The following is a 27,864-nucleotide window of genomic DNA, read 5'->3' as shown; positions in this document are numbered from 1 at the left end:
AGTAGGAAGTGCAGAATTCAGTTGAATTCTCTACCTTTTAAAAACCCAGATTTAAGTTGCAAAGATGAACAGCTGCCTCACACAGTGCAACAGGCATAATGAGTGACCAAAATGGCAGAAGAATTCCTTCAGGTCTCTAATCCATAGAAACTATCTGGCACAATTCTTGCACAAGCAGAAATTATTGTTCAGGAAAAAACTTGCAAGTAGGATCTGAAAGGCTGGGCAGGACAAAAGTGAGATGTATATGATTACAGGCACAGTAGACCTTATCTATTTTGGGTCTGGTGAGAGCAGCAAATAGGTCAACAGAATACTGCCAATATCCAGTGTTTTAAGGAAAAGCAGTTACCAGCTCTCCTTGCACTAAAGCAGCAATCATCACCATTCCAGAATAATCTCAAAAAGAAGGAGAAATCCCAGTTACCTATGGAGTGGTGGTGCCTTGATCTTAGGTTTTTCAGCAGCAGCTGAGGAGAGAGTTTTAATCTGAGGTTTGGCTGTTGGTGATGCCTCCAGATCCTGGCTCAGCTCTGCCTCAGTCTTCTTGATGAACTCATCATACGACTGCACATGGACAACAATCACTGCTGTTAATCTACTAAACCACAACTAAAATTCAACAATCAAAACCTATTAAATTAATGAAGAATGCACTTGGTTTCTCTGTAGAACAATCCATTTAACTTTCTAAGGCTCAACAGTTGCAAATCCTAGAAATTTCAATACTTAACTTGCAAAAACAAGGTACATGAGCATCAACCACTCTTTAATCCAAGATAGGATACTAATGTGTATAAACATATATAAGCCCCCTGAACACTGCCAGTAACCCATTAAAGATATTTTAAAAGGGAACAGCATTTTTGCCTCAAGGCTCTGGTTTATTATCAAAAACAGTTAAATAGCCACAACAAGGCCAGGATGGATGGGGCTTTAAGCAACCTGGTCTAATTGAAGGTATCCCTGCCCAAGGCAGGGGGGTTGGAAGGAGATGATCTTTAAGGTTCCTTCCAACCCAAACCATTCTATGTTTCTATATAACAGCCATGTTTCAATAACAATAATGTGTCTTTTGGAGCTGTTGGTATTTATCCAAGGCTAACAATCTTTTACTTCACCCTTCTTCCTACTGTTCCTAACCTCCAGTTGTTTGATCAAACTGGCTTCCTGGGCCTTCAGTCTCTCCTTTTGTCTCTTTTTCTGCTCCTTTTTCAGCTGGTAAACCACAGACTTCCTTTTCCGTAGCTCATCCTTCAGGGCCCTGATGCGTCCTTCGATGTCACTTTGATCAGAGGTGGTTTCTGAAAAAGTTCAGTTTCAGTCTTTATAAACTTGCACCTCACAAAACAGTTCTGTGCAAAGCAACAAACATTCAGTAAACACAAAATATGCTCAAAAATGCCAGTTACTTTACTGAATATTCTAGAAAGTAAATCACCAGTATGTTTTGGTCAGCTAGCAGGAACAGCTGGGCATTTTGCTAATCCACCTCATTTCTGAATATAACAAACCCCTATAATGAAGGATTCCATCGTCAACAGCCAGTAAATGCAATCAAACTACTGTATTCTTTTTCCATTAACAACTGTTGTTAACCATTTAAAGAATAAAAAAAAAAAAACCTAAACAAAAAGAATGGAATCTCACTTGCTAATCAGGAGCACTTTGTGATGCCACTGTAATTAACAGCTCCTCCCAAACAGTAAGTGACCACTATGTAATTATAGCATTTCTTGATCAACTCGTAAGGGAAAGATCCGCACATGCTTTCATCTCTGACGACCTTGTCTACGCGTGCATCAGACTGACAGGGCAATGACCTCATTACTACTCAGCTCAGAACATTTGTCTCTTTGCCATGGAATGATTTATTGTGAAACCAGCACCAGCCTGATCGCCTTCCCACCTCTTACACCTTTCTTCAGTGTTTGAAACCAAAGACTGCAGAGACTTCATTTTACAGAAGTTTATTTTCACTGTTGCTTGCTCTACATTTCATAATGGCTTCCTTGTATGGCTGCTGAGTCAGAGCTTGAAAATAACTTTATCAAGGTGCTGAAAAGCATCACTGTGTTGCAAACTCTCTCCAGACAGAATCCCAACACAAATTACTCAGTGTCAATACGTAGGTGTTACATACTCAGTTCACACAGTAAGTTATTCAGCTGTCACAAACAGTCAGTACACACAACAGAACCTCCTAATTCTTTCTCCACCAAAGACTTACTGATTCAAATAAGCAAAAAACAGCAAGAAAATGCTATCTCACTTGCTAATAAGTATTTTGTGATGCTGTATCAAGTCCACTGTGGAAAATGAGATGTTTTAGAGGCTAAAAGCATGGAAAGGGTCAGAACAGACTTCAAAGCTGAACAGAGTGGATGATGGTGGCTCAGAAGTCCTGTAACCCACATGAGTAACAGACTGGAAGCACTCCAGGGAAAGGGCTGCTGTGTACCACTTCACTTCCAATATGCTCTCCCTCAGCATTTACTGGCAGCCAGCTTGGATACTGGATAAAAGAGTATAAAGAGTCTGTATGGTACCTCTTGTATTTTATAGCTCAAAATGCAACCTTGGATCCTACTTTACTGCACACAGATCAAACCCTCCTCCAAAAATAAAAAGATAAGTCCTGAAGTATCCACTGATTGTGCACAAGGCAGTGCAGGTCCAAGGGGCTCACCCATACTGGCATGTATCAGAGCTGTACTGCTCCTGGAGCCAGGCTGTGCGCAGAAGGAGGTACTTTTAAATTTTAGGACTACCTTAACTGTTAACTCTTGCCTTCTTCATACCTGTTTGCAGGAACCTGCACTGCTTCTAAAAGAAGAGATTATGTATAGAACTTCTTAGGTTAAGATCTTAATCTGAAGCTATGAAAACTGTAATGGGAAAATACTCCCACAAGCCCTAAACCCTGGCAACTTCTAGGAATGTCTGTCTGCTTCTCTAGAGCTATGTCTGCATTTCAAATTTACTTGTTAAAAGCAAAAGCACTGAAAAAGCAACTTAAACCCAAGTGGATATCACACTTACCTGACTGTGTCATAGATAAGGATTCATCAGACCAGTTGTGAGATGTCTGGTGAGACCTCACAGGGGAACGTAGCTGTCCTCCAGTTCTGTGGCTGCCTTTGCTGGAGTCTTGCTTTGATAGAGGTATGCTGCTTCTGGGAGGAGACTATGAGAGAAGAAAAGGATAAATAAGTAATTGCAGTTTGAAAATAGGAGATCACTGTCAGTAGGAGCCAGTTACAAGGAAAGAACAGCATGACAAGAGAACATCTCATAAACAGTGGGACTTACACAACGATCTTAGGAAGAATTTAATCTTTGCTAGACAATAAAACAAAACCCCCAAGAGCAGCAGTAGTTGACTGCTTACTCTGAGTTTAGATTCCAATAAACCTGTTTATATTATTCCATTACCACCTAAGTGAACTGACAACGCTCTGACTCACAGGTGTTCAATACATTGGTGTCATCTTATTTGGTAAGAACTAGGGCAGCAGGAACTCCTAGTAAATATATTAATGAAATCGAAAGGACCACTTCATGTAAGGGGTGCAAGATGTCATTTTAAATCAGTGAAACAACAGGGCACTATTTTTCTGAGGCCAGGCAAAAAAATTCAAAGAGCAAATATTCTTCCAAAACACTGCTTAGTGCTTCAACATTATCCCACAAACCTTTCACACACCTTGAACATAACTTTCTGGCACATATCAGACATTTCACCTCACTGTCTTCTCAAGAAATTTCCCAAGGAAGTATTTGGAGTAAGTCTAGATGAGAGGGGTTTTTACCCCACAGACTGCATTTTCTGTCTTATTGAGCACAGAGCAAAGTTATCAGGAGGAAATTCATCAAAATTATCATCTAAGTATAAGTAACAGTTGGAATGGAACAACGAGGTAGAATTAAGTAGCAAGCAGACATAAAATGAAACCCAAAGGACCGTGCACGAGGTTACAGCTCAGTTCTTCATCCTGTAGCTATACTTTGGGATACATTACTTGCAAATAAGGCAAAGGAGAAAAACACAGCATGGTTTCCATGGCCTCAAAGAATTTATACAATGGCAACAAGCTCCCCTACAGCTAATTCACACTGGCAAACTGGGTCAGTGTTCCACCACTCAACACCGCATACCGACGGGACGTACGCAAAATGTTTTGCAAGAGCACCCACAAGTTAAAAAATACCTAAACTGTGCGGAAGCAATTCTTCCTCAAGACTTCAAAGGACACGTCTGATCACAATGATTCCCCACAGTAATGTGAAATGGTATCACCAACACAGAAAAATAGATTTAGTTAATAATCTCTGCTTTGCAGCTGGGATGGCTGTACTGACTGCTTCTCTGACAGCCTTGCACAAGTGCAGGAGTACACACAGCAGAAAAGGTCACTCACGAGTTTGCCAGCTGAGGTGGAGGACTTGAACTCCTCAGAATAAGCCATTTCTTCATTAATTGTACTCTGATCTGGGCTTTCTGGCTGTCTATGGCCCATGGGCTCTGATGGGACAGACTCAGCAGGCAGACTGCCAAGATCTTCTGGGATAGAGCTTTCACTGTTCAGATGAGAGCAAGGCACTGGAGACTCTTCTTCACTAGCAGTTTCTGAGGTTTAATGAGGAAAAACAAAGCACGTAAGAACTTGCACCATCTTGTACGCAGAGGCTGAAGGCATAAGACTGAAGGCATACTTCATATGCTGCCTACATATAAAGTATTAACTGCTACCAATCCATGTCAAATAAGCATTATTTCACTCACCTAGACATTGATATTGGAATATTTAGCAAGAATAAGCATGTTTACTAGCAAACTATGATTTAAAACTATGATTTGTGTTCAAGAAACGACTGGACCTGGCACTTAGTGCCATGCTCTAGTTGACAAGGTGGTGACCAAAGGCTGGACTCGACCTCAGAAGTCTTTTCCAACCCAAAGAATTCTGTGATAACTGCCTCACACTCTTAATGATTGTTGAATATTGAGAATAAAGAGGTTTTCGGGATATTCTACCATTTTACAGACAACACACTCCAAAAAGATTATTAGGGAAACCAGTCCTTCCAGTTGACCATACACCAGCAAGAGTCACTATTAGTCTGAAGAAGTCATGGAGGAGCATATAATCTGCAAGCCAGATCTTGAATTTAGAATTGATTGCTTCCTTTACAGTAGCTGCAGAAAACATTTTAATGTTATGATTTCATCATGAGTCTCTCAAATGGCAACGAGCAAAATAATAAGTTGGGTTTTCGATATTCCTGTTTACTAAATTCCGCAGGAGTCACGGCATTACTGAGGCAGCCATGGAGAACTATTCACTGTTTGAGCAAAGGCTGGGAAAAGGAACAACTTCTGAAGCAGGTCTGGGCTCCAATGCTTACTAGTAGATACAACTAATGGAAAGTAAGTGTATTTTCTCAAATATTGATGAGGATTCAGCATTCATGCTGAATTTCTGTTCACTGGAACTTACTGACTCATACATGTATCATCTTTAAAATGTCTTTCAATGCCTGAAATCCACATGACTTTTTTCAGTGACAAGTGGTAATAGGGCATGATTTTGAATTCCCTTTGCACATCCAAAGGATGTGCTGCCTGCTTTCAGCAAAGAGGGGAAAAAAGAAAAATCGATTGTTTTGAGAAGAATCCCCAAAGTTTGATTATTTTTCTCTCACTGCAATCCAGTTCTCTGTGGTTCATGCTGAAAGTATGGTCCACTTAAGACAGAACAGTAAAGCTGTATCTCCCAACACCTGGGAATTTAATTTTTCCTCACAATAGCATAATTTATACTAATTACACCCTAGCACACTTTAGCACAGCTGCACATTTCAAACAGTTACGTTGCACTAACAATAAAGGGAAGAAAAACACGTTTTCAATTTTTTTAGAAACAAAGACAAGGGCAAAGCAGCCCCTGATAGGAGCCATCCTCCCCAACAGTACTAAGGCTAACAAGGAGAGACACTGCTCATTATTGGGGAAAATGGTTTTAATATAAGTTCAGAAGACTATCAGGAAAAAAATCATGCCACATTGCAAAATTTCTGCTTTGAAAGACATAAACATAGTTTAAATTGTATGTAGAAATGACCGGTGGGCTTATGCTGCACTGTTCACTTGGGAAGATACACAGCAAAGGAGAAATACACATTTCACTATGGTGTAAAATAGGGCTAAAAGAACAAGGCAACAGAAGGCAGTAAAGAGTGCAGAAATTGAGATTCTAAGAGTGTCCAGAGAACAACCACCACCAAAACATCGAAGAAGGAAGAAAGCGCAAACCCAAGCAATCGCTGTGTCAAATTATGCTTCACTCTTGTCATCTGCATCACTTTCCCCCTCCTCCCATTACCTTTGGGCTCAGTTCTCTGATCCCCCAGCTCTTTCTTGGCTATTTTGGTTTTGAGCAGCTCTTTGTCCCAGGCAGCCAGAGCCTGCTTTTCTATCCGCCGTATTTCTGCTTCCTCTGCATCCAGGCGGCGCTTCCACTCCAGCAACTCTTCCGCGTGTTGCCGACGCTGCATCAGCTTCTGTTCCCGCTTAGTTAGGAACCTGGCAGGCAGAGGGAAGACAATGGGAAAAGAGCCAGCCACACTCAAAGATCCCAATACCCAGATGCTCTGTTGCCACCATGCCCAGAATTGTAGTTGTTCAATTTGTTTTCTAGGATAATATCCGCACTGTCTCCTAGACTTTTGACGTGCTGCTGAAAAAACCCCACAAGAAGACAAGAGATTTTTTTTCTCTGCAGTAAGCAAAGTCTACATCATACTGTAAACACACTGTTTACCCTTTAAAAATCTTCAAAATCATTAAAAGTGCTATAAACTATTCACTAAAATGAACAGAAAAAGCTCCCAATTTCAGGACATGAAAAGTACCCGTGGTATTAAACTGGAACCCTCTAGAAAGCACTGACTGTTTGAAAAATGAACCTTTTTATTAACCCCAATGGCAGACAAATTGTAACTTCATTTGCCCCACAGTTCTTTCCAAATATGTAATTATAAGAGAAGGTGATTCTGTATTAATAGTTCTCCTGAATTACTGGAGCTTTAATCCTTCTTGCTTTAAACATCATCTCTATGGATTCCCACGCTTGGAATGTTAATTGTGAGCTGACAGCATCAAGAGAATAAGGATGCAGGACTCTTTCTTCCCAGCTACTAACATATCTGGCTGCTAGTTTAAGAACAGATAAAAAGTAAAGCTCTTGCTGAAAGTTAGCAGATACTTTCTTTGTGACAAGGAGTGATCCATGAAACCTTAGAAATGAGGAAAGCCTCATGGAACTTTGTAGGTATGAATAGGTTTGTGTGCACACACTAGTTGTCTTTGCCAGCTCTTGTCTTATTTCTGAACATGGAAGTAACCAAGACCACAGCACTTAAGTTTTCAGACAGTAAATGGAAGCAAGTTCAACATTAACTGCACACACTTTCTCTGACGTGCCAAGAATGTGAGAAGAGTGTCTATCAATCCATTCATCTTCTACACTGAAAGTTTTAAGATGTCATAGAATCACTCTGTAGAAAATACATGTTCTGCCAGCTAGAGAGCGTTTGCCACTAGTACAGAAGGTGTGGTGCCATAAAAGGCAGTCTTCAAAGATCTGGGATACTTTGATTTGTAAATGCCTTTATAATTTGTAATTTTCAAGCCATCCCAAACACTCAGCATCAAAGTTTTTAAGCTGCAAAGCAGATCATAATCTCATTTGTGCTTTTTAATCCCTCATGTTTCAAAAAACCCTTTTATTTACAGAGACTGGGATGGTCAACTGGCTAATCTACAGGTCTCGCCTCCTAAGGGATATTTCTTGTTTGCTCAGTTCTGTTCCCTGGAAAAGTGAGCTGGCAGTTGATCAGAAAAGTTAAGATTCAGAGCTATCCTCCTCTAAGACAGAATCAGACAAAGGGAACAAGGGATGACGTGAAGATAAAGTTTCAGAAGCCAGTAAGACTTGCTCATAACCTTCTTTCTGATGGTCAGAACAAGAGCAGGTGAAAAACAGAAGCAACCTCAGACTGCCTGGAACATCTGCCACCTTCAAGTTGGCAGATTCCATGAGTTTGTGCATTATTTCATCACTTCCTATAGACAAACATCAAACATAGTTTACTCTTAGGCAAAACTGACAGGTTGGTATCATTAGGAATGTAGACTACCAACAGTAATTGCATTACAAACATGACAGGGACAGTCATGATTATCTTGTGTCTTTCACCAGCTCTATCAAATTTATCCACTTTTACTCTCAGACACAATCAGTTCCAATCAGCCCAGCAGATCATGTATTTGGAGGTCATTATTACAATGATCTCTGCCCAAAATGAAACCTTTTCTTCTTCCTTCACCCACTGTTTGATTTCATCAGAAAGTCTGGATCTTCACACTGGATCTTGAGGGAGGCAAACCCAGTTGAAATAAAATGCAAGAGAAAGGTTGAAATAAATGGATTCAAGGGAGCAGGACTCCTTAAAAGCAGATGTCAAATGAAGTAACCTAGACCACCACAAACAGGAGGAGAATTAATGAAATTACCATGAAAAGAATTACCACACAAGGACTACTGAATAAGAAAGATAAATCAACAGAAGTGATGAGAGAGAAAGATTCCAACAAAAAAACCTACAGGAAAAGGAGGATCAAAGCAGCTTGGTCAAAGATGCAGACCCTTTTAAAACCCTGGGGTTTACCAGGACAGAGCCATAAGGTGGCATATACACTGCCTTAATATTTACTACAGTCTAGAGGGTTCCAGTTCCAACACCAAGGCTACACACTCATCCTCAAAAGCAGAAAAAAAAATGCAAAAGGACACATGGCATCTATGCAGCTGGAAATGTGGGGCAGCAAAGAAGAAGCAGCAGCACTCAGATTACAGCAGCATGATTTCGAAGTCTAACTATTTCTCTGTGCTAACATCACACATTTCATCCATGCATTTCAAATATTAACTTGGAAACATTAACCTGCTGCTCTAACCTGTACCTGTATATTATTATCCAAGGTATAGTGACTTTAAGCTCAAACTACGTGGTTTCAGCAGCTGTTCTGAAGTAGCAACCAGACAGTGGGAGCAAAGTGAATTGTCTGTGTGCCACTCAGAACACAGTGGGAGTAAGATTAGAGTCCTAGAATGGCTTGAGTTAAAAGGGACCTTAAAGATCACCTCGTTCTACCCCTCTACCATGGGACTCCTTTTACTATCCCAGGTTGCTCCACGCCCCATCCAACTGGGCCTTGAACAATTCCAGGGATGGGGCAGCCACAGCTTCTCTGGACAACCTGTGCCAGGGCCTCACTACCTTCACAGGAAAGTAGTGAGTAGTGAGTAGATCTACACTCTCACTCTAAAGCTGTTACCCCTTGCCCTATCACTACAGGTCTTGGTAAAAAGTCTCTCAATTTTTCTTATAACCCCATTTTATATATTGAACAGGCACAATAGGGTCTCCCTGGAGCTCTTCTCCAGACTGAACAACCCCCACTTTCTCAGCCTTTCCTCTAGGAAAGGTGTTCCACCTCTTTTTTTGTGGCCTCCTCTGGACCTGCTCCAACAGATCCATGTCTTTACAGCACTGGGGATCCCCAAGCTGGACACAGGACTCCAGGTGGGGTCTCACCAGGGCAGAGTAGGGGGGACAATCACCTCCTTGACCTACTGCCATGTCTTTTCATGCAGCCCAGAATACAGCTGGTTTTCTGGGCTGCAAGTACACGTTGCTGGGTCATATCCAAGTTTTTGGTCCACCAGCATCCTGAAGGTCCTTCTCTGAAGAACTGCTCTCAACCCATTCATCCCCCAGCCTGGATTGATTGCCCTGACCTTGCACTTGGCCTTGCTGACCTTCCTGAAGGTCACACTGGCCCACTCCTCAAGCCTGTCCAGGTCCCTCTGGATGGCATCCCTTCCCTGCAGTGAATTAGCTGCACATTCAACTTGGTGCAAAGCTGCTGAGGGTGGACTCATTCTCCTGTCTACGTGTGATAAAGGTCTGGAAACAGTGAGGCCAGTGTCAAACTGGCCTGAAGAACCTCTGGACTTTCCAGGACTGAACAGAGCATGCTCTATCAAAGAGTCTATCACTTGAGAAATATACAGTTACCTGACCAATTGGTTGTAGATATACAGCTGGAATTTGGGGTGGAGGTTGGGAAAACAGACACTGAGAGAGGCCCAGTGGTGAGACGTAAAGACAGAGAAGAAGTAGTGAACAGGAGAGCAGTGTCTACAAAATAAGGAGGAAGAGTTTACAACTAAGATAGCAATAAAGCCAGAAAGAATGAGAAAAGGATAGCATCTAGCAAAGAACTTTAAAATTAATTGCATTTAACATTGTATAGTTAATACCCAACATCTGCAGTAGAAAAACTATACACTGTTATGCAGAAGGTTACAGAACATACATTTATAACACTTTGTTTTCTGTCAATGAAAGGCAAGCTTTTTTTCACACTGCTGTATTTTTCTTTAAATTTTGGAAGGAGTTTTATTGCTTTGATGCAGAATTCCACATGCACCAGTTAACATATCTCAACCCAATCTTTCTCCTGCTATTCTGTTGATAGAGGGTATTCAGTATTAAATAACATGCTGGTTTTGCAATATCGACAACTTTGCTGGTCTGAAACTTTAAACACATTTTCATTCACCTGGCGAAACCTCAGTAAAATTATTTCTACAAAGGTAAGCACCAGTGAAAGAACCAAAAAAAAAGGAGGTTAAATAATGCATTTTTAAACCGTGAGCAATTCCAGGAAAAGTCTGAGATATAACTGTAATTCACATTCTAGCTGCTAATTGGGGTTTTTTGAAACAAAGTACAGACTTGGTCTCAGAATACTCATATATTTCATTTGAAGTACTAACTACAGAAAGGTAAGGCCTATTGTTTTTAACAAAATCTACATAAACTTACAGCTGAGCTTAAAATGGTATTTCTTACAGTATTACCATTTTAAGCTAATTCCTAATGAATTATAAAATTTATAGAAAAATACCATGCTCCATTTAGCTCTACCAACCACAATGCAAGCTAAGAAGCATACTAAGGAAAAGCAAAAGAAAATGAGCATTTAATTAGTTATTGCACAGATCATCATTAAAGTTGCATATGCAAGGAAAGCCAGGGGAAAGTGGTTAATTGTCTTTGACAGAGCATGCTCCTGTTCACATGCAGGCTACACAGACTCATCAGTTAAAAGTAAAACAGAACTATTCTTTCATTCCCCTTTTAGCAGAAGACAAATATTAAAGCTGCCTCCTAAGTAAGGAAGCCAAAGGATTTCCCCCTTGCTGTGGAGCACAGCAAATCCAGCATAGCAGGCTTTCCCAGTTCCTTCCTCTACTTCCTTTGCATTTATCATTCAGCTTTTTCCTTTTGCCCTATTTCACACCCTGATGGATTACTCTCAAATGGCAGCTTCCTACCATTATGCCCCAGAGCAAGTGCCTTACTCTATTAATATTATGTGCTTTACAAATAAGAACATTGAAAAAGATACAAAGTTGGCACTGTTTTTCAGTCAAAACACCTGCCAATGAGGAAGATCAGGTTTTGCTTACACAAAATAATTCTTCCTTTGAACATATACAGCAATACAAGACAAACCCATAAAAACAAAAATACATGACTACATACATCACAATTTCCACTTGTTCTGCCTCAAACAATTGTTTCAGCTCAAATCCTGCTATTCAGCTTTGAAAAGTACTCTCCAGGTGAGTAATTATTTTCAAACACAAAAGATAATAATGAACTGATGATTAAAATATCTTTAAGAGTAGACCATACTTTATATCTACTACTATCCCTTGTAAGAGTAAAAATTATCAATATGTAATTCCTTCTGCAATCATAAAGTGTTACTTAGAAATGAAGGTACTTGGAAAAAAAAGATTTCAAAAACAGCACTGACAAGACCACTACCTGACAAAAAGTAGCAAAGGAAGTCTTGAATCTACAAGCGTATTTGTCATCTCTTTTAGTATTAATTAATTTATTAGTATTAATTATAGTATTAATTAATTAATTAATACTATATTTCAAAATTCATAAGCTACAGCATGGTTTTTTATTACCATTTGAAATTTGCTGAATCTCAAGTGGGAAAAAATTAAGACCCTCCCTTAACAAAAAAATAGGATCAGAAGGTAAAACTTGTTTTCTCAAAACCCTAGAAGTCAGCCTGGCCTACAGCACACATGCTTTTCAAGTCCCCATCTAAGCCATTTACCAGCCTCAAAAGATATTTTGAGAATTTGCTGCTGTAATGATGGGGTGGCTCTCACATGACCTGGATATGTCAAGAGTTTTGTTTGGGAAATATGACACTTCAGAAACTTGAAATAATCTGTGCTTTTGGCTGTTCTGTTTACCAGATGCTGCCACAAGAGTCTGAATAAAATGGCACTCAAAGCTAGAACACGAAGACCAGGAAATCAGAACCTGGTTTTGGTTTTTCCTACTTACACCAAACCCTCACTTACTTACTGCTACTGGGGTTTATTTTCATCATATACAAATACAAGGGAGTGTGGGAAATGTGCTTCTCAAATGCTTACAAGCCAAGAGGGTGCTAAGGAGTCAAGGACAGCTTGCCTTTAAGTGGCCCTGCTTGCTTTATGATGTTTTATCCAGTTGTGTTCAGAGTCTCAGGGGAAAAGGCATTACAAAGATCACCCACACTGACTAAAATGCAGTGACTTATCTTGGTTATAAACTAAAAAACCAAATCGTTTAAGCAAAGACTATTTCTTGTAGTAAGTGGCAGAGGCCAGACTTCTAATGGATTAGTCTCAAATAAGAATTTAAGGCTTCAAAAGAACAAGCACAGGCCAATAAAGCATTGTAATGTTTAGTACAGACAAAGTAATTCCAGCACGGAAATGTAGAAACAATTTTTATCTAAAACGATTTAATAGGTGAAATCAGGAGATTCATTCTTGGTTTTCAGACCCAGGGACTGCACATATACTTCATTATTTCCTCTGACATCTAACAACCATTTTCAACATTTTTTCAGTCTGGGAACCACACAGAGGGAAAAGAAAGCTTTTATTAACTGCCTGTCCTCTCAGTCATACCACCTCCATTCATAAGTTAAAACTTAGAGAATTCATCCCTAGCTAATTTTAATGCAACCAAAATTAAAATTCAGCAACTGGACAATAAGGTAGAAATATCATATCTGACAAGCTCAGTGTCTTTCAGATCTCAAACTCAGTTAGTAGTTTTTGCATAAGACTATTGCTATTGTAACTTATGTTTCAACTCAAAATAATATCGATGCTGTAATTCCAGATTCTCGCTCCCTGTATGTTTTCCCCCTTAAAATAAAAGAGGAGATATAAAATACAGGCACCATTTTGACCATTTGACTTCAGGTTTCTCATTGCAAGAGAAACTCTGATAAGATGTACCATGAAGCTGGAGCTCGTCCATGTTCCTTGTACCTACAAATATCAAAAGCTCTTAAACTCTCAAAGTTGGTGTTTTTACCAACTCTATCAAGAATATTAAAACCAGTAATCTACAATAAAACCTTGACCACATGACCTGCAAGCTAAAAATGCTTAAATGTCAGTATTCATGCAAGAACTGTAGCCTTTAAATTATTATATTCAAAGATTAATATAGTTTTACTCATGCTTCTAATCAGCTATTTTGCAAGCAATTCAGATCAAAGTGTATTTGATAGCAATACCAGTAATTTTTCTGATTAATGGCCATTTTCCGTGCAGATGTGGGCCAAACCAACTCCTCCTATTAAAATAGCAAAGCTTTGTGAAAGAAAAAAGAAATATAGTTACTTTTCATCCATTCTGCTGCGCATCTTTTTGAGTTTCTGCATGATGCTGCTGGTCTCACTGCTGGAGATGGAGATTGGGGAAGGGCTGCGTGTTTCTGCATCAGCTGGAAGTGGACTAGAACCATTGCTCTGCTTTATGTCATCCTCACTGTGAAGCTCCTGCAATTAAGGGTTTAAAAAATCCAACATTACAAGTTAAGAACATCCCAAAATCTTGTAAAATTTGTGTTAATTTATCTTACTTCTCCCCAGATACATCAAATACTACTTCAGGTAAGTCTGATTACTGGCAGATTTAACTTCAGTTTCCAACCTCATTTTTATTTGACAAAAAGCTTTTTAGTACATCCTTTGCCTTCATAATTTAAGTTCTCCTCTAATGGTATCCAGAACAAAAAAAAAAAAAAATCACACCAGAATTCAGTTACCCAAACAGAAAACCAATCCTTCCTATACTACTACCATTAAACTTGTGTCTCCTCAGAATATTGAGAGGAGGCAGTCAGTAACCAAAATCCCATCTTGCTAGTTTGTAAAGCAGATGCAAGAAACTTAAGTGTAATGACACTAACACACACACACAAAGCAATAAGTTTTGGGTTTACTGCCTATATTTAGTACTTTGGGGCCTGACAAGTAATCAAACAAAAATAAAAGCCTGAGGACCTGAGCATCAAAAACCTGACATTCCCAAAGTCATTAGTTCAGCTTGAGACTTAACAAAACCATCTACTGCCCAGTTAAAACATTTTGCAACTTTGTTCCAAAGGCCCTTCCTTAAACAATGCTCTAAAGAAACTAAACGCTGCGATGAAGAGGGTGAGACCATTTGAGGCAGACAAAACTTCCAGGTGACAGGTCCAATCCTGCAGCTTTCCACTCCTGAAAGTGTATGGCCGAAGAGGGAAGACTGCAGCTTCTGTGCTGGACACTTACCATCTTGTTTTCCCCTGCAGACTTCAGTTTTTCCTGCAGTTTCATGGTGGTCTGGCGGATTCTCTCTATTTCCTCCTGCTGTTTGAGGATCAGCTGCCTCTCCTTCCGAGCAGCCTTGTTAGCCTCTTGGAGACGCTTAATTTCTGCCTTTGAGATGGAAAAGATTAAGCATAAGAACTGTGACAGACCCCTCTCAAGAACACACTCAAAACTGCCACAATGCCCTTGCTGTGGGTTTTGTAATGACTGCAATTACATGATGAAGTAAGTAGGCTCAACTCCAGCAGCAAAGAACAGGAGATCAATTAATTAATTAATTCTTAGCTTTTACAGTGTCTGAAATGTTTAATGGGTACATATGGGTTTCAACAGGATTCTCCTATAAGGCAGTTACCTTTTCCTGCTGTAATCTCAGCAGCAGACCACGCTGCCTCTTTCGAATAGGAGGCATCTTATCATCCTCTCCCTTGTCTCGCAAGTGCCTGCAAACAGATTGGAAGAAAGAAAAAAAGTATGAATAATTATTATTCTGTATTATTATAAAGTAATCTTAAGTAATAAGAAAATAAGTGCACAATGGGCCTTTCACTCTTTAAAGAGAAAAAAAAAAAGTTTCCTCTTCCTAACCTGCAGAAGGGTATATGCCTGTGCTTAATCCTTGACATGCTCTATAGTGAAATATTTTGTACCACATAGTCAGACAGACACAGTTAAAGGGCCAGGTAACATGAGATCTCACAGGAATCTCAGGACAGAAGCTCTGAGAGGCAGCAGGCTCACCATTTGAGAAAGGCAGACAGAAGGACACTTGGATCGCTACCTCACAATCCTTTGTCAAACCCACTATGACAAGAGATTGGAAGATGATGTCTGATAAACAATGGTACTCTCATGCAGAGAGTGAACACAGAAAAATATTACCAATTAAATCTGGCCACCACTGATCAGTAGTGTCACTGGGTACTTCAACTGGCATCCCAGGACAAAGCATATGTTAGGATGGAAACAAACCATTAAGTACAACACATATCCCAATTCCCAAAATGTGGCCTGAGTCAACTAAAATTACCTCAGATAACCATCAAGCAAAGAAAGGTGGAACTGTTTCACAGTTTTATACCTTCCTGAACTAAGACTTGTAGAGTAATGGTTGGCAACTACCTTCTCTGACTGACAACAAATCTGATATTCTACTGTTTCAATGAAACATTCCTTTATACAAACCACATGCAATGTAAACATCAAAGCATACCTATAAACTGGGCCCTGTTCTTTCCAAGTGCCAATAACACTTTTATAGGTTACTGATGTCAGAAGATTAGTTCAACCATTGATATTTACTAAGGGAGGAGTGAGGTGGAAACAAAACCTTAAAAAGTACAAGGAAATGATCAGTCAGCAATAACACATATTCAGAGCTGTCTTACTTCTTCTGGTGTTCCAGCCAGGCTAGTTCAGCCTTGGTCTTCTCTTTCAGAGCCTTCTCCCGGAGCCGAAGCAGAGAGGACTGATGAGCGGCTCGCATTTCCTCCTCCTTCATGTACTGCCTTACCATCTCCATGGTAAACTTAGAGAAACTATCTTGCCCCCCTGAGAATGGCATGCTTAGTTCCTAGAAGGCAGGACAAATGTGGCATGATTTGATAACACAGAAATGCCAAGGCTTTTTTAAATTACAAAGTGTGTGTGTATACAGATACAGACACACACAAAAACAGATGTAGGAAGGGAAGCTGTTTTTTCTCTAAGCTTTGTGCAGACCAGCTCTTTCTGCCCTGGGCTGTGTGACAGTTTTGGGACGTCCCTGCTTCAACCACAAGAGATGAGCCATCCTCCTGTATTTCCTAGCTGTGTGTTGGCATAGGAGGAGGACTTAATCCACTGGGCTTTTATAACCCACCTCAAAAGGTCACTCCTCTTCTCCAAAGCCACAAGGTAGAGGCCTGGATGGACTGTTCCATAAGTCATCACACTTGTATAACAGTGACATACAGCATGATTCATACATCTCTCTGTTTGGGGATGCCCAAAGAACCAACCAACCACGGGGAGGAAAAGAACCCTAAAGCTTGCAAACACAACTAAGAACGGCTCACTTGAAGCTCATCAGCTCAACCATTTCAGCTCAGTTTATTTGACTTAACTATGGTTGCTTGACCTACCTTGATGGATGACAGAGCTGTTTTTTCTGGGGACACTTCCTCGTCAGAATCATCTCGACTACCCCGCTTCCTCTCCAGGTTATTTCTGCGATGACTCTCAGAGGGCAGCAAAGACCGAAAAGATTTTTCTTCAATCTCATCCTCTGTCATGGACTCATCAAATTTCAGGGAATACTCCGTTGCAACAGAAGCAGAATCTGAGGGAGAAATCAGGGAAGTGTCTTTACATACTCAGGTATGTAACATGAATGCAGTTTTACTCTGTCTCATCCCAGTAAAGTTAAGGGGGTAGGAAAGTAAGGGAGATAACTACTCTAATGCAGAAAAATTACTGTTTAGGAAATAGTGATTTCGAGTTACAGGACATCATGAAATACTGTCATCCAGCTTCAAAAGACCTAACAGACTTCTGTACACAGGTATAAATAAATTTCTGGGGTTGCTGAAACATTTGGCATTCAGCCTGCAGGTTCAGCAAGTGAACATCTGGCTCAGCCAGCACTGCAGAATGTAGAATCACTCTCACATGCAGAATCTCAAAGATTCCCATCTCACTGTGCCATCCTGTTACCTCTTAAGAGACTATGATTCACCTGGTGTTTAGCTTTCTTGACACACATTCCCTCATTTATTTCAGAAACTGATTCTGAAACAGCACCTCCATCCCTCCTTCCCCCTTCCCACCTTCAGATCCATCACCCACAAACAGTACAAGCAACCTTTTTCATCCGGCAGGGATAAAACGCTGTCACTGGGCAAGGAATCATCTGCACCAGTGTGAGCCTGGTCTTCAATGCTGCTGGTTATCTTCTCACGACGGGAAAGCTTCTTCTCAATCTCCTTGCAAGATGGAGCTGAAGGGCTCTCCTGGCGGCTGCTGGTGCTACTGTGTTAGCAAGAGAGAATTTTTTAAAAAATTACTTTGCACATTTCAGAATGTTTCTTTACATTGCTACTGTACATACTATGATTTAAATTCCAGCAATAATCAATATACAATGGGTTTGGGGTTGTTTTCAAAATGCAGCTTGGCTGCTTTAAAATTCCAGGCATCATCAAGCTGCTGATTGACAGTGGGACTTGTTATTCTTATTCTACCTTAAAATCCAAATGGTTTGAAGGTATGCACAACCCCTGCTCATCAGTGATGATAAACGATTGCAAACATCTCTCCTTACGGTTTTTATAAGGATAAGCAAGACACCAATACTGCTTTAGAAGTCAAAAGGACTACAGAGGCCAAAATTGTTCCAGATGGTCAGGATCAGAGAAGGGCTGTGAGAAACTTCATGAGACCAAACTAGATCAGGTAAATAAATAGGAAATAAAGAGCTTCTTACCTCTGATCATGAACCTTTGATCTTGAGGACTCTGAATAACTATCAAACATGGCTGAATACATCTGTTTTGAGTCACCTGTCTCCTCTTTACCTTGTGATATGGCACCAGACTCACATTTCCTAAGAAGATGAAGTATTTTTGGGTAAATCTACATTGCCTTAAACCAAGGAGTAACACAGTTTTCCCAAGCTTTTGTCAGTTTACTAGAAGTAGTAACAGCTAAAATTTCTGCTAAAAGATCACTGAAAGCTTAAACTAATTAAACCATCCCACAAAACATTTAGGTCAGCCTTTTCTGCTCTTTTATACAGAGCTTCACAGAACCAGTAATGTCACCTTTGGCATACACTGTTAAGGTCATACAGATGGAATCCAAGTTCTTCTTAAACTCTCACTCATTATGACATCTTAAAATTTGATGCAAGAATAGGTGAAGCAAAACATAACAAATCTTACTTCCCCCTTCCCAAGGTGTGAAACATTAAGCAAAACCTGTTTGTGTCAGCTCGGGCCCTCAGCTGTTTCATGAACTCCGAATGGTGCTGCCGCTGGTGGTCAAACAAGGCGGTGACAGGAGCAGCTGGAGCACTGACAGGATCTGAGGTCTGGCTCCGTGCTAACTCTGCCATCTGAGCACAAGGAAGAACAAGGCAATACAATGAGTTTATCAGCATCAAAATGTTTCTGAAAGAGAAAACAGTGATTCTGGCAGGCAGTTTAGTGATTTACTGAACAACTGTGTAAGACGGGTTTATGATGGTTTGTTGTTACATGTGTGTCACTTCTGGTTGTGGAAGTGCACATGGCTCTGTGGATGCATATTCCTCCATACTCTATTCCTCTATACATAATAAATAACAGTATACATCCAAAAATATCCCCAGCACACTGGTGAGAGGCATTTCCACTGCTGCATTCTATTTACAATAAATGGCTGGTCAACTGAGTACCTGGAGTCACTTGTGAATGGGGATGGAAAAGCTACCCTGCTGGCCCACCATCACTGACCAGGTCATGCTCTCTCCACTAGCATCTCTTATGCTCAGATTTCAAACTTACAGCAAGACTTGAAAAGATTTAAAACCCTACACCAAATAAAAGCTGTCTCTGTTTCTTCTGCCTCGTTTCTCAGTTGATTTCATCCACTTCATCACTATAAAGTACAAACGTTTTTTTGACTTCACTACCTACTGTCAGTGACTAATATACTGCAGGTGCTTGAGCTGCCTGAGCTTTTCTACTCCTTCAACCCATTCTTTTCTACTCAAAAATTATTTAAACTTCACATATTTGGCAGAGTCCAGAATATATCAGTATTATTTTACAATTCCATTACTCATCATAAAACCAGCTCAGTGAGCACCAACATGTGCAAAATCTGTGAAGAAACAGTTCTGTTCACACTCATCAGCCTTCTGCACTCCATCCCACAACCCTAAACCCACAGTCACTGCACTTACTAAACCGTGATGGAGCAAAAGCATTTTTTGGTTACCATGTTCTTATCTATGTGTGAAGTAGTTGCTACATGATGGGAACAAGTAGTATAAAAACTGATAAACTGATACATAAAACTGAAAAAAGTAAATGTTCTGTATGCCCCAAGAAGAACAAAGACTTGAAAAAAGAAAACTTCAAACTGTGTATCAAGTTAAGAGCTTTGCTGAAGATCCTCTCCTCTCCTTTTTATTAATTTATTGTTCTCCTACCTTCAAAAATAAGCAAAATTGCAATTTCTCTGCTTTTCTAATTTAACTTCCCTATGAAACAGACCAATCCCCGATGGAGTGCAACTTTTACAAATTAAAGATGCTGTGTTCACTATCATCCATCTATTGTAGAAGAACAAACTTCTTTTCAGTTCATTAACTGGAAGATCATAAGAACAGTGAACAAGGATTTAAGGCTGCTCACTGACTTCTAAGAACAACGCCAGAGAAGCTCCTTTGAAGTCCTATCATTTGTCACGTTACGGAAATGAAGTTGTACTGAAAATGACACTGAACAGAAAATAACTTAAAAGGCAAAAAGGTGTTCACAACAATACTGAAACGAGAACAGCTTTTCCCTTTCCCTGAGGGCCTCACCTCCCGGAGCTGGTGAGGTGCCTCTGTGGTGAGCAGTGCAGGTTCTGCCTGCTTGGCTGCAGCCCTGCACGGGGGCTCCTGCCCGGGCTCCTGCCGTGACTGGACCAGCTGCTGCAGTGACTCTGCATGGACCTATGCAGAAAACACAGCCAGTTCAGCCTTTCAAAATATTCTGGCTATAGTAACTACAGACTTATTTCTCAAAGTCTGGGAGCTAGTTCTTCTAGCTATATTGAAGTATTTCAGCACTTCCATATGTTCGCAGCTTCAAATTAAGAACACTTGTAGGCATGGATTTACTTACAGCATTTTGCCTGTTACACACTCCACATTTGTTGAAGGGCAGCATTACCTGAGCTGCCTTCTGCCTTGTCTCATCTAGTTGTCTCTGACTTTCTAGAGCTTCTTGTTCAGCCTTGATTTTCAAAAGAGCTAAGTCCCGTTCATGGCGCTGCTGTTGTGCCTACAGGTTGGGAAACAAGTTTAATAATGCAAGTTAAATATAAAGATCTGTTTTGTGATCAATTAATTCAACAAACTAGATTAAACCATCTTGTCAACACAAGGAAACTTCAACCAAAAATATCCTTCTCGTGGAATAAGACAAATGATCCAGCCTGAACAGCTCCACTGCATTAGATTGGGACCCAACATCAAACCAGTAAACAATCATGTTCTGATTTGACTGAGAAACACAACCAGAGCAGTGATTTCAGCTAACAGTACATTAATGACAGATATTCTAGAGTCACTCTTTCCTTGGTGTCAACTTAAAATAAGAAAGATAACACAGGTCAATCCTGAGAAATTGACATTATCAGAGATGCTCCACCATGCCCATTACGATTCCTCTGCACTGCTAACAAAAGCTTAACTGGCTCTCTCACTTGATTAATTTTCTTGCAAAATGAAAAAGTAAAAGGTTGAGACAAGGAAGTATTTTCCTGTTACCTTTAGAATCTGAGCCAAGGAAACACTCTCCTGCTGGGCGAGGGATATGCCTCGCACTCGTTCCAAATCCGAGAGCTGTCGCACAGACTCCTCGATGGCACTGAGGTAGTTCAGCTCCGCTGACAAGCGATGCTGGAGCCCAGCGGGGGAGAAGCGCATACACCCTGCAGGACAACACTGACTGGTCAACCTCCACAGACTTCAGTGCCCCACATCAAAAACCAAAGCAAAAAAACATGACAGCTGCTCTGGGATTAGTAACCAAAAACTCACCGCTCGCTGAGGCTGCTCCTGCCGCAGAGCGACTGGTCCCCAGGCTCAAGTCGTGGAAGGCTGCGTTAGGCTTCAGCCCTGGGGCTGAACCTCCAGAAAAGCCAGCAGGTGACTTGACTCTTTCTGCTGCGTTGCCCACAGAATCCAACTGCAACATTTTTTGGGAACTGGGAGATGGGGAAGAAGTTGGTGTCTTCTGGGATCTTCCCTTGTCTGAGAAACTGAGAGTGAAATGAAATCAAAAGGAGTCAATATTGTCCTCAGTGCAGCCATCTGATAAGACAATAAAGCAGTAACCTTGTTCTTCCATTTCTATACACCAAACAGATCCACACAAGGGGCACAGCCTGTTAGGGTTTGCACGGGCCCAGTCTGCCTTTAGGAAATGCCCTCACGAGATGGGGTTTGTCTCTATATCCCAGCTTAGGGTTAAGTTTCTAGAGTACCCTATTTTTCTCCCAAGTATTAAACCTAGTTAGCACACACAACAATTAAAAAAAACCCCAACTTAACAGTGTTCTACATGGCCAGACAAGCAGTTTCAATGCCTCCTGTCAGGAACTTGGCATGAGAAAGTCAGGATGCAGTTATCTGGATGTGCATTTAAAAAACTAAACAGGTTGCTACCAGCATATGGAAGCAACTGATTGTGATAAGCCACTGCTCTGAGTCTTGGATCTCTTTCATCAAAATGCAATGAAATGCCTGAAGGCCAAAACTTGACTTGAACAGTTCATAAAATACTACAGTAACACTTCCTGGAAGCAAATTAAAGACATCTCTTTTTTTAAACATACAGAAAATTATGCAAACACTTCTTAAATTTACTATTCCAACTTTATGAAATCAAAGGGGATTAACAGTGGCTGCTTAAGTCCTTTAGGAAGACATTCTGCTTTACCTGGCACATCTTAGGAGGTCATAGGACCTTTCAAACCCAATATTGGATGTCAGCAGAAGTTGCCAATACAATTCAATACCTCAGCACTGCTTTACACTGATACAGAACAAGAGATCATTCATATTATTTGATGCTTTTTAGAAAAAAATGCAGTGAAAATTGAGTATTTCATAACCATATTAATTGCACAATTAGCAGAAAAACTGCATTTTTAGGCAGGCATAAAGAGGATGCAACAGAAAATTAATGTTTCTTCCATTTTTAATATGGTCTTTTAAAAGGATTGGTTCACCTCTCAAAAAGCATCAAACTCACAGAGCTGGATAGGCTTGTGAGTACTAGCTGAACACAAAAATAGCCAAAAATGTCTGTGTATCTACTGAAAAGAGCAAGATGACTGCATAGGTTGACTAGCTATTTCCCTCCTGACACACTTCTTACAGACCTTTTGTCAATGCTTAAGGTACTGAATATGACAGGACACCAGGTTTCATATTTAAAATACAGGGAAAAATGTTTTCCACATGCCCATCTTAATAACGTTTGATCATTTCTGTTGCTTCCCTTTTGCATGTCCAAAGAAACAGCCAATAACACTACCAAACTTGATTATATTAGCATAAAGTCTTATAACATTCCTGTTACCTCAGCAGGGAGTGTCCAGACAAGTTTTCCAGGGTACTGTCTGTATCCGGGTTCTGCTCATGGTCTTTACTAGAAACTCTGCTACTCGATAAGGATTTCTTTGCCTGTTGGGATCCCCACTCTAATTCAGACAGTATTTTATCTTCTTCCACAGAAAAGTGGTGAGAACTTCCATTGAAAGAGTCCAACCCTAAGAAGTAACAACAGTGCCAAAAGTTTGTTTGTGAATATCTTGCCATCATGAGCCCCAAAACAATACATCAAGGAACCAAACCATGAGTTTCTTCACACTTCTGTAAGGCACAGGTTACCATGTATTTATTAATTTGTGCACCTATGGAAAATGTCTGTGACCCAAAGACAAAGCATTCAGGCAAATTTGTTGTTGCCTTCATAAACAACTGTGGCTGTAATTCTCATTACTCAGCAGCCTATTGGCATTTTCTCAGTACAGAATCTAAGGATAGTTCCCACATGATATTAATATTAATTGACTTATTAGAGGGCTGGTTTAAGAAAGGAGAACTTTTCAATGCTGTTAACAACCTCTTGCTTATGTAATTTGAATTTAGATGACTATATTTTAAAGTCAGAATAATCAGGGTCAAAAAGAATTTAGGAAGGAATCATTAGAGGAAAACGCAAATCATTCTATCAGCATTAGATCACAGTTTCCAGATATGAAGAAAGACTGCAATTTTCACAACAGGAAAACCCTAAAACCTCCCTCAAAGAAACCAAACAACTCTAGAGTCAAGTATTGCACTTACGTTCCTTTTTCCCTCTCTTTCTTGAGGAAGTAGAGGAGCGAGAAGATGCTGCAGATCGTGGTCCAGAAGAATGCTGAGAAGCAAGTTCCACAGATCTAGGCTCATGGGGAGATTTCCTCCTTGGAATTTCTTCCTGAATGCTTGAATTACTGCTGCCAGCAACACTAAAAAGGAGCACATTGCCAGTGATTAAGGACTTTCAGCTCCCACATTATACCGTGCACAAGAAAACCACCACACTTGAAATTAGAGACAGAGGACTAAACTGCACAGATCAGTCTATCTAGAAAACCATTGATTTTCAGACTTAAAACTATGACAGCCAAGACACTGGGAAGTTTGACATGATATTGAACATATTGAAGTGTGCTTCCAACAATAGGAAAAACTAAAAGACAGATAACAACCATCCTCTCCAAGAAGAAATATTTGACTCCAGACTGGAACAATATGACTCCAAATGTGACTGCATTTCAGATAAAGTTCTAACAGACAACTTAAATATCCATTACTTAGCATTCCCAAATCCTTACTGAAAGTAATTATAGGGTTTTTTACAAAATTTTGAGGTACTGAATGGATTTTAACACTTTCAAATATCTTTTCTATTTTTTATATGTTACAAACACTAACCAACAGAGCATTACAGCAGCCACACAAGCTGGAGAACTAATCTTCACCAGATTACAAAGGATAAGAATCTTGCCTAAAGCTACCTGCCCAGCCTGAAGAAGAACAAAAATTAGACAGAGAACAGGAATCCAATTTTTATGTCTTCAGCATGCTGGTTGCTATATTAACTGCAAGTCCTAAGGAACTGCTTTCATCACTTTGACCAGTATTACAGCACAGCATAGAAGATATGCAGCATTTTATGAAACCAATTTTGTATTAACTATTTCCTGTCAAATCCTGCATTTTTATTTGTACAAGAAGTCCAACACAGTTACCTGAGGTCACGTGCAATCTTCTTGTCTGTTAAAGTGCTACTTCCCTGCGATGAGACAAAATCATCTTCATAAGAAGCCACACTCTCCGGAGGGCTCATGGTAGGAAGCAAAGGGCGCAGAAGGGCAGACCCTCCGTTCAGCCTTTCATCAAACACTGAAGTGTGGACAAAGAAAGGAGAGGACAAAAGTTATCCAAAAGGTGCATCGAATAGATAATAAAACTGCAGGAACTAAAATGCTCCCACCCATCAGTTACAGTGACTTCCTTTCAAACACAAAACCATCAGGAGAACAGCAGCACAGCCATCCCATGGCAGTTTAACACAAAGGAACAAGCACAGTCTTCTTTTTTTAAAATTACTGAACACTTTACTTTGTTAACACACTCCAGCTAAAACATTCTTGAAGAGCACAGTGCTTTAGAGTAGAACCATTTGCAGGAACTTTAATGCAATCGTTTTTGAAGGAAATAAAATGAAGGGAAAAAAAGAAAGAAAACCCACAACATAGAAATCAACTTCTCGGAAAACATTCCTCCTCAAAATGAGGAGTTCCAGGCAAGAGTAACAGTACTTACAAAATGAGGGATAAATTTGTACAAAAAATGAAAATGAAACAGAGCATCCTGCATGAGACAACTGTAAGTCATGCCTTACACAAATTCATGTTTGAGACTTCAAGAACACATTCTTTACCTGTGAAGCATAAAGCGTAAGGAGCAACAAGACTAGGAAAATATCGATTCTCAAGAGAAATGTGAGAAATTTTGAGAAATTTTTCCATTTTTACCTTTTCCATGAAGCTGATAATTTTTTGCAAAGATGTTGATGACACTGTGGGGACTTCCCTTGGCCAGTTCCTCCCAGGGCCCCTTGCTGTGGGTGTCATTTGTCTGAGGGAAAAGCGGCGAGTACTTCTCAGCTGCTTTCTGAAACTCCTTTATGGGCTCAAAAGCGTTTCTCTCCCGGATGCAGAAATCCTTCTCTTTTAATGTCTCCAGCATCTTCAGTGGCAACTGTTTGTGCTGGCCTCCTTCCTCTTCAGAGAGGTTTCCATCACTCAGGAGAGGCCCTTCGCTGATGGAGTCGATGCTGGACTCGTGAGGAACGACGACTTTATTCAGAGCATAGCCCTGGTTCTCACGGCCCAGGGAGTCAGTCTGTCTCTTGGATAAATGTCCTAGGATCCCCTCATGCCTGTTGGCAGCAGGAGACCTCAATCCAAGGCTGACTACATCAGTAAGAGGCCTGATGGTCTCAGGGAGCTTTTTAAATTCACTAAGGTTGCCTACCCCAGGAAGGTTGTCATCAAAGGCTGTATGAGACACACAGGCACCCAACATTTTTTGAATTCTGGCTGAAAAAGCATCTTCGTTTTCCTCTCTCACAGGAGGACTCACAGCCTTTGCCCACCGTCCATCATCTTGGTTTTCTTGCATAAATTCTGAGTTCCAAATGGTACCATAGTTGATGCCAGCCCCAGCCAGCTTTTTGGCTTCGCTTTCAATCCTGCTGGAAAGGGAAGCAGCTGTAGCTTTCAAAGCTTCAATGCGATCTAATTTGCTCTTATATTGGCCAGCAGGAGGTTTTGCTAAGAGATTTTGCTGTGCAGCAGGGGAATTCAGGTATGGCTGAGGCCCCAGTGATCCCACAGGCGCAGAATGGCTCCTCCTCCCTGCCAACACCGCATCACACTCCTTTGACAAAAGGTCCATCTGCTCCAGACTCCAGTGCTGGGAACAAGGGCCTCCATTTGAGCCCAAGAGAGCTTGTGGATGAGAGAGCTGGACTCTTGGGCTCAGCCTGTCTGGCTGTACCCAGGGAGGCTCCATCAGCTCGTTCCTGAAATGAAAAGTCAACATCCACATTGAGGTCTTACGCTGTTGTTTTAAACTGAAGTATGAATGTCACAAATTTAATTTTCAGGATGAAACACTTTTTGGTGGTATCAGAGGGGCAGAGAATGGGACGGTAAAGAGTTACACAATGTTATTTAATAAAAAATTCAACAAACCAAACAACACAGCACCTTCCAAATTTGAAATGCCACTTACGGTGTACTGTTTGTTTTAGAGTTGTAACAAGCTGAGGTTTTTCAGCAGTAGCAGTAAGACTTACCCGAAAGGGAGAAAACATTTTTTTCCTTATCACTTGCCCATGTTCAGAATTCTAGGAAACCTGGAAAGTCCCTCACAAAAAGCTGCTTCTCTGATTACTGTGAGGGTCTCTGAATAACTTAAGTCTTATCTCTCCTCTACTATCAGCAATTACATTTTTTCCTTTCGAGTTACACTAACAGTCTTTACTATATGGCTTAGCAGCTTATTCTACACACAGTAGCACATGGCATTCCTTGTGCTTCCTTGAACTTTTCCAGAAAGTAAACAGGTCTTGTTGAATTTACAAAATCAGTGTTCAGATATTGAAACAAGTATATATTCAGGAAGCAGACATTCATTATGTAGTTAAAAAATGAAGACACACTTGCACAACCAGGATAATTAAGGATATCCAAGAAACTTCAGGATTTTTAGTTCCTTATATTTAAGTGTCTGGTCAGGCATCTTGACTTACAGTACGAAAAACTCTGGTAACACAATGAACAATTTAAAACTGGGAAAGCATGAGAAGAAATAGGGAAAGGCTAGTTCTAAGCAGAATCAGAGGGTTTTGGTACTTTAGAGACAGTAACTAAAGGCTGAATCAAAGAGAATAGATAAAATACAAACATTGAAAACATCAAATGAGAAAACCCAACACATGTATTCATACAATCAGCTCCTCTTGCCTGATGTCAATGGCAGAGAAAACAGTGTCCCCCCATAAGAAATACATATCCCACCTATGTCACCAAAAGATTACCAGCAACCACCACTCCTTTATTTATTTACAGACTCACAAACCAGCCACAGCCAAAGTTCTCATATGCTCTCCTGCATCAGCTTCCTCTTTACTGCAAGGACACGTTTTAGTTGCCGTAAAGACAATTACTCTCAC

General features: G+C 40.4%; 1 protein-coding gene across 10 annotated transcripts in view; it reads right to left on the bottom strand.

Moving 5' to 3' along the window:
* The window catches only part of CEP350 (centrosomal protein 350), a 69,045-nt gene that overhangs the window by 16,969 nt on the left and 24,212 nt on the right, over positions 1-27,864 (bottom strand). For 5 of the 10 annotated variants that reach the window (XR_001921501.2, XM_018079032.2, XM_018079035.2 and 2 more), the window contains exons 12-33: positions 25,658-26,709; positions 24,869-25,022; positions 23,919-24,082; positions 23,149-23,338; positions 21,603-21,823; positions 21,330-21,493; positions 20,683-20,841; positions 20,379-20,510; positions 18,784-18,920; positions 18,291-18,410; positions 17,670-17,836; positions 16,951-17,147; positions 16,216-16,400; positions 15,183-15,270; positions 14,789-14,935; positions 13,854-14,011; positions 10,147-10,269; positions 6,387-6,586; positions 4,422-4,630; positions 3,043-3,187; positions 1,144-1,304; positions 428-567 (exon numbers count right to left, since the gene is read on the bottom strand). Coding sequence is in view for 9 of the 10 variants with exons in the window: in XM_018079032.2 (XP_017934521.2) it covers positions 428-567; positions 1,144-1,304; positions 3,043-3,187; positions 4,422-4,630; positions 6,387-6,586; positions 10,147-10,269; positions 13,854-14,011; positions 14,789-14,935; positions 15,183-15,270; positions 16,216-16,400; positions 16,951-17,147; positions 17,670-17,836; positions 18,291-18,410; positions 18,784-18,920; positions 20,379-20,510; positions 20,683-20,841; positions 21,330-21,493; positions 21,603-21,823; positions 23,149-23,338; positions 23,919-24,082; positions 24,869-25,022; positions 25,658-26,709 (4,413 nt within the window). In the remaining variant the exon portion in view is untranslated. The remainder of the gene's footprint in view (positions 1-427; positions 568-1,143; positions 1,305-3,042; positions 3,188-4,421; positions 4,631-6,386; positions 6,587-10,146; positions 10,270-13,853; positions 14,012-14,788; positions 14,936-15,182; positions 15,271-16,215; positions 16,401-16,950; positions 17,148-17,669; positions 17,837-18,290; positions 18,411-18,783; positions 18,921-20,378; positions 20,511-20,682; positions 20,842-21,329; positions 21,494-21,602; positions 21,824-23,148; positions 23,339-23,918; positions 24,083-24,868; positions 25,023-25,657; positions 26,710-27,864) is intronic. The other 5 variants (XM_018079037.2, XM_018079038.2, XM_018079039.2 and 2 more) reach the window with 4 other exon arrangements.

The sequence above is a fragment of the Manacus vitellinus genome, unplaced genomic scaffold (genome assembly GCF_001715985.3).
Source record: "Manacus vitellinus isolate BGI_N305 unplaced genomic scaffold, ASM171598v3 scaffold_44_pilon, whole genome shotgun sequence".
NCBI classification, from domain to species: Eukaryota; Metazoa; Chordata; class Aves; order Passeriformes; family Pipridae; genus Manacus; species Manacus vitellinus.
The sequence above is the reverse complement of the archived record's forward strand: the minus strand, read 5'-3'. Positions and strand labels throughout refer to the sequence as shown.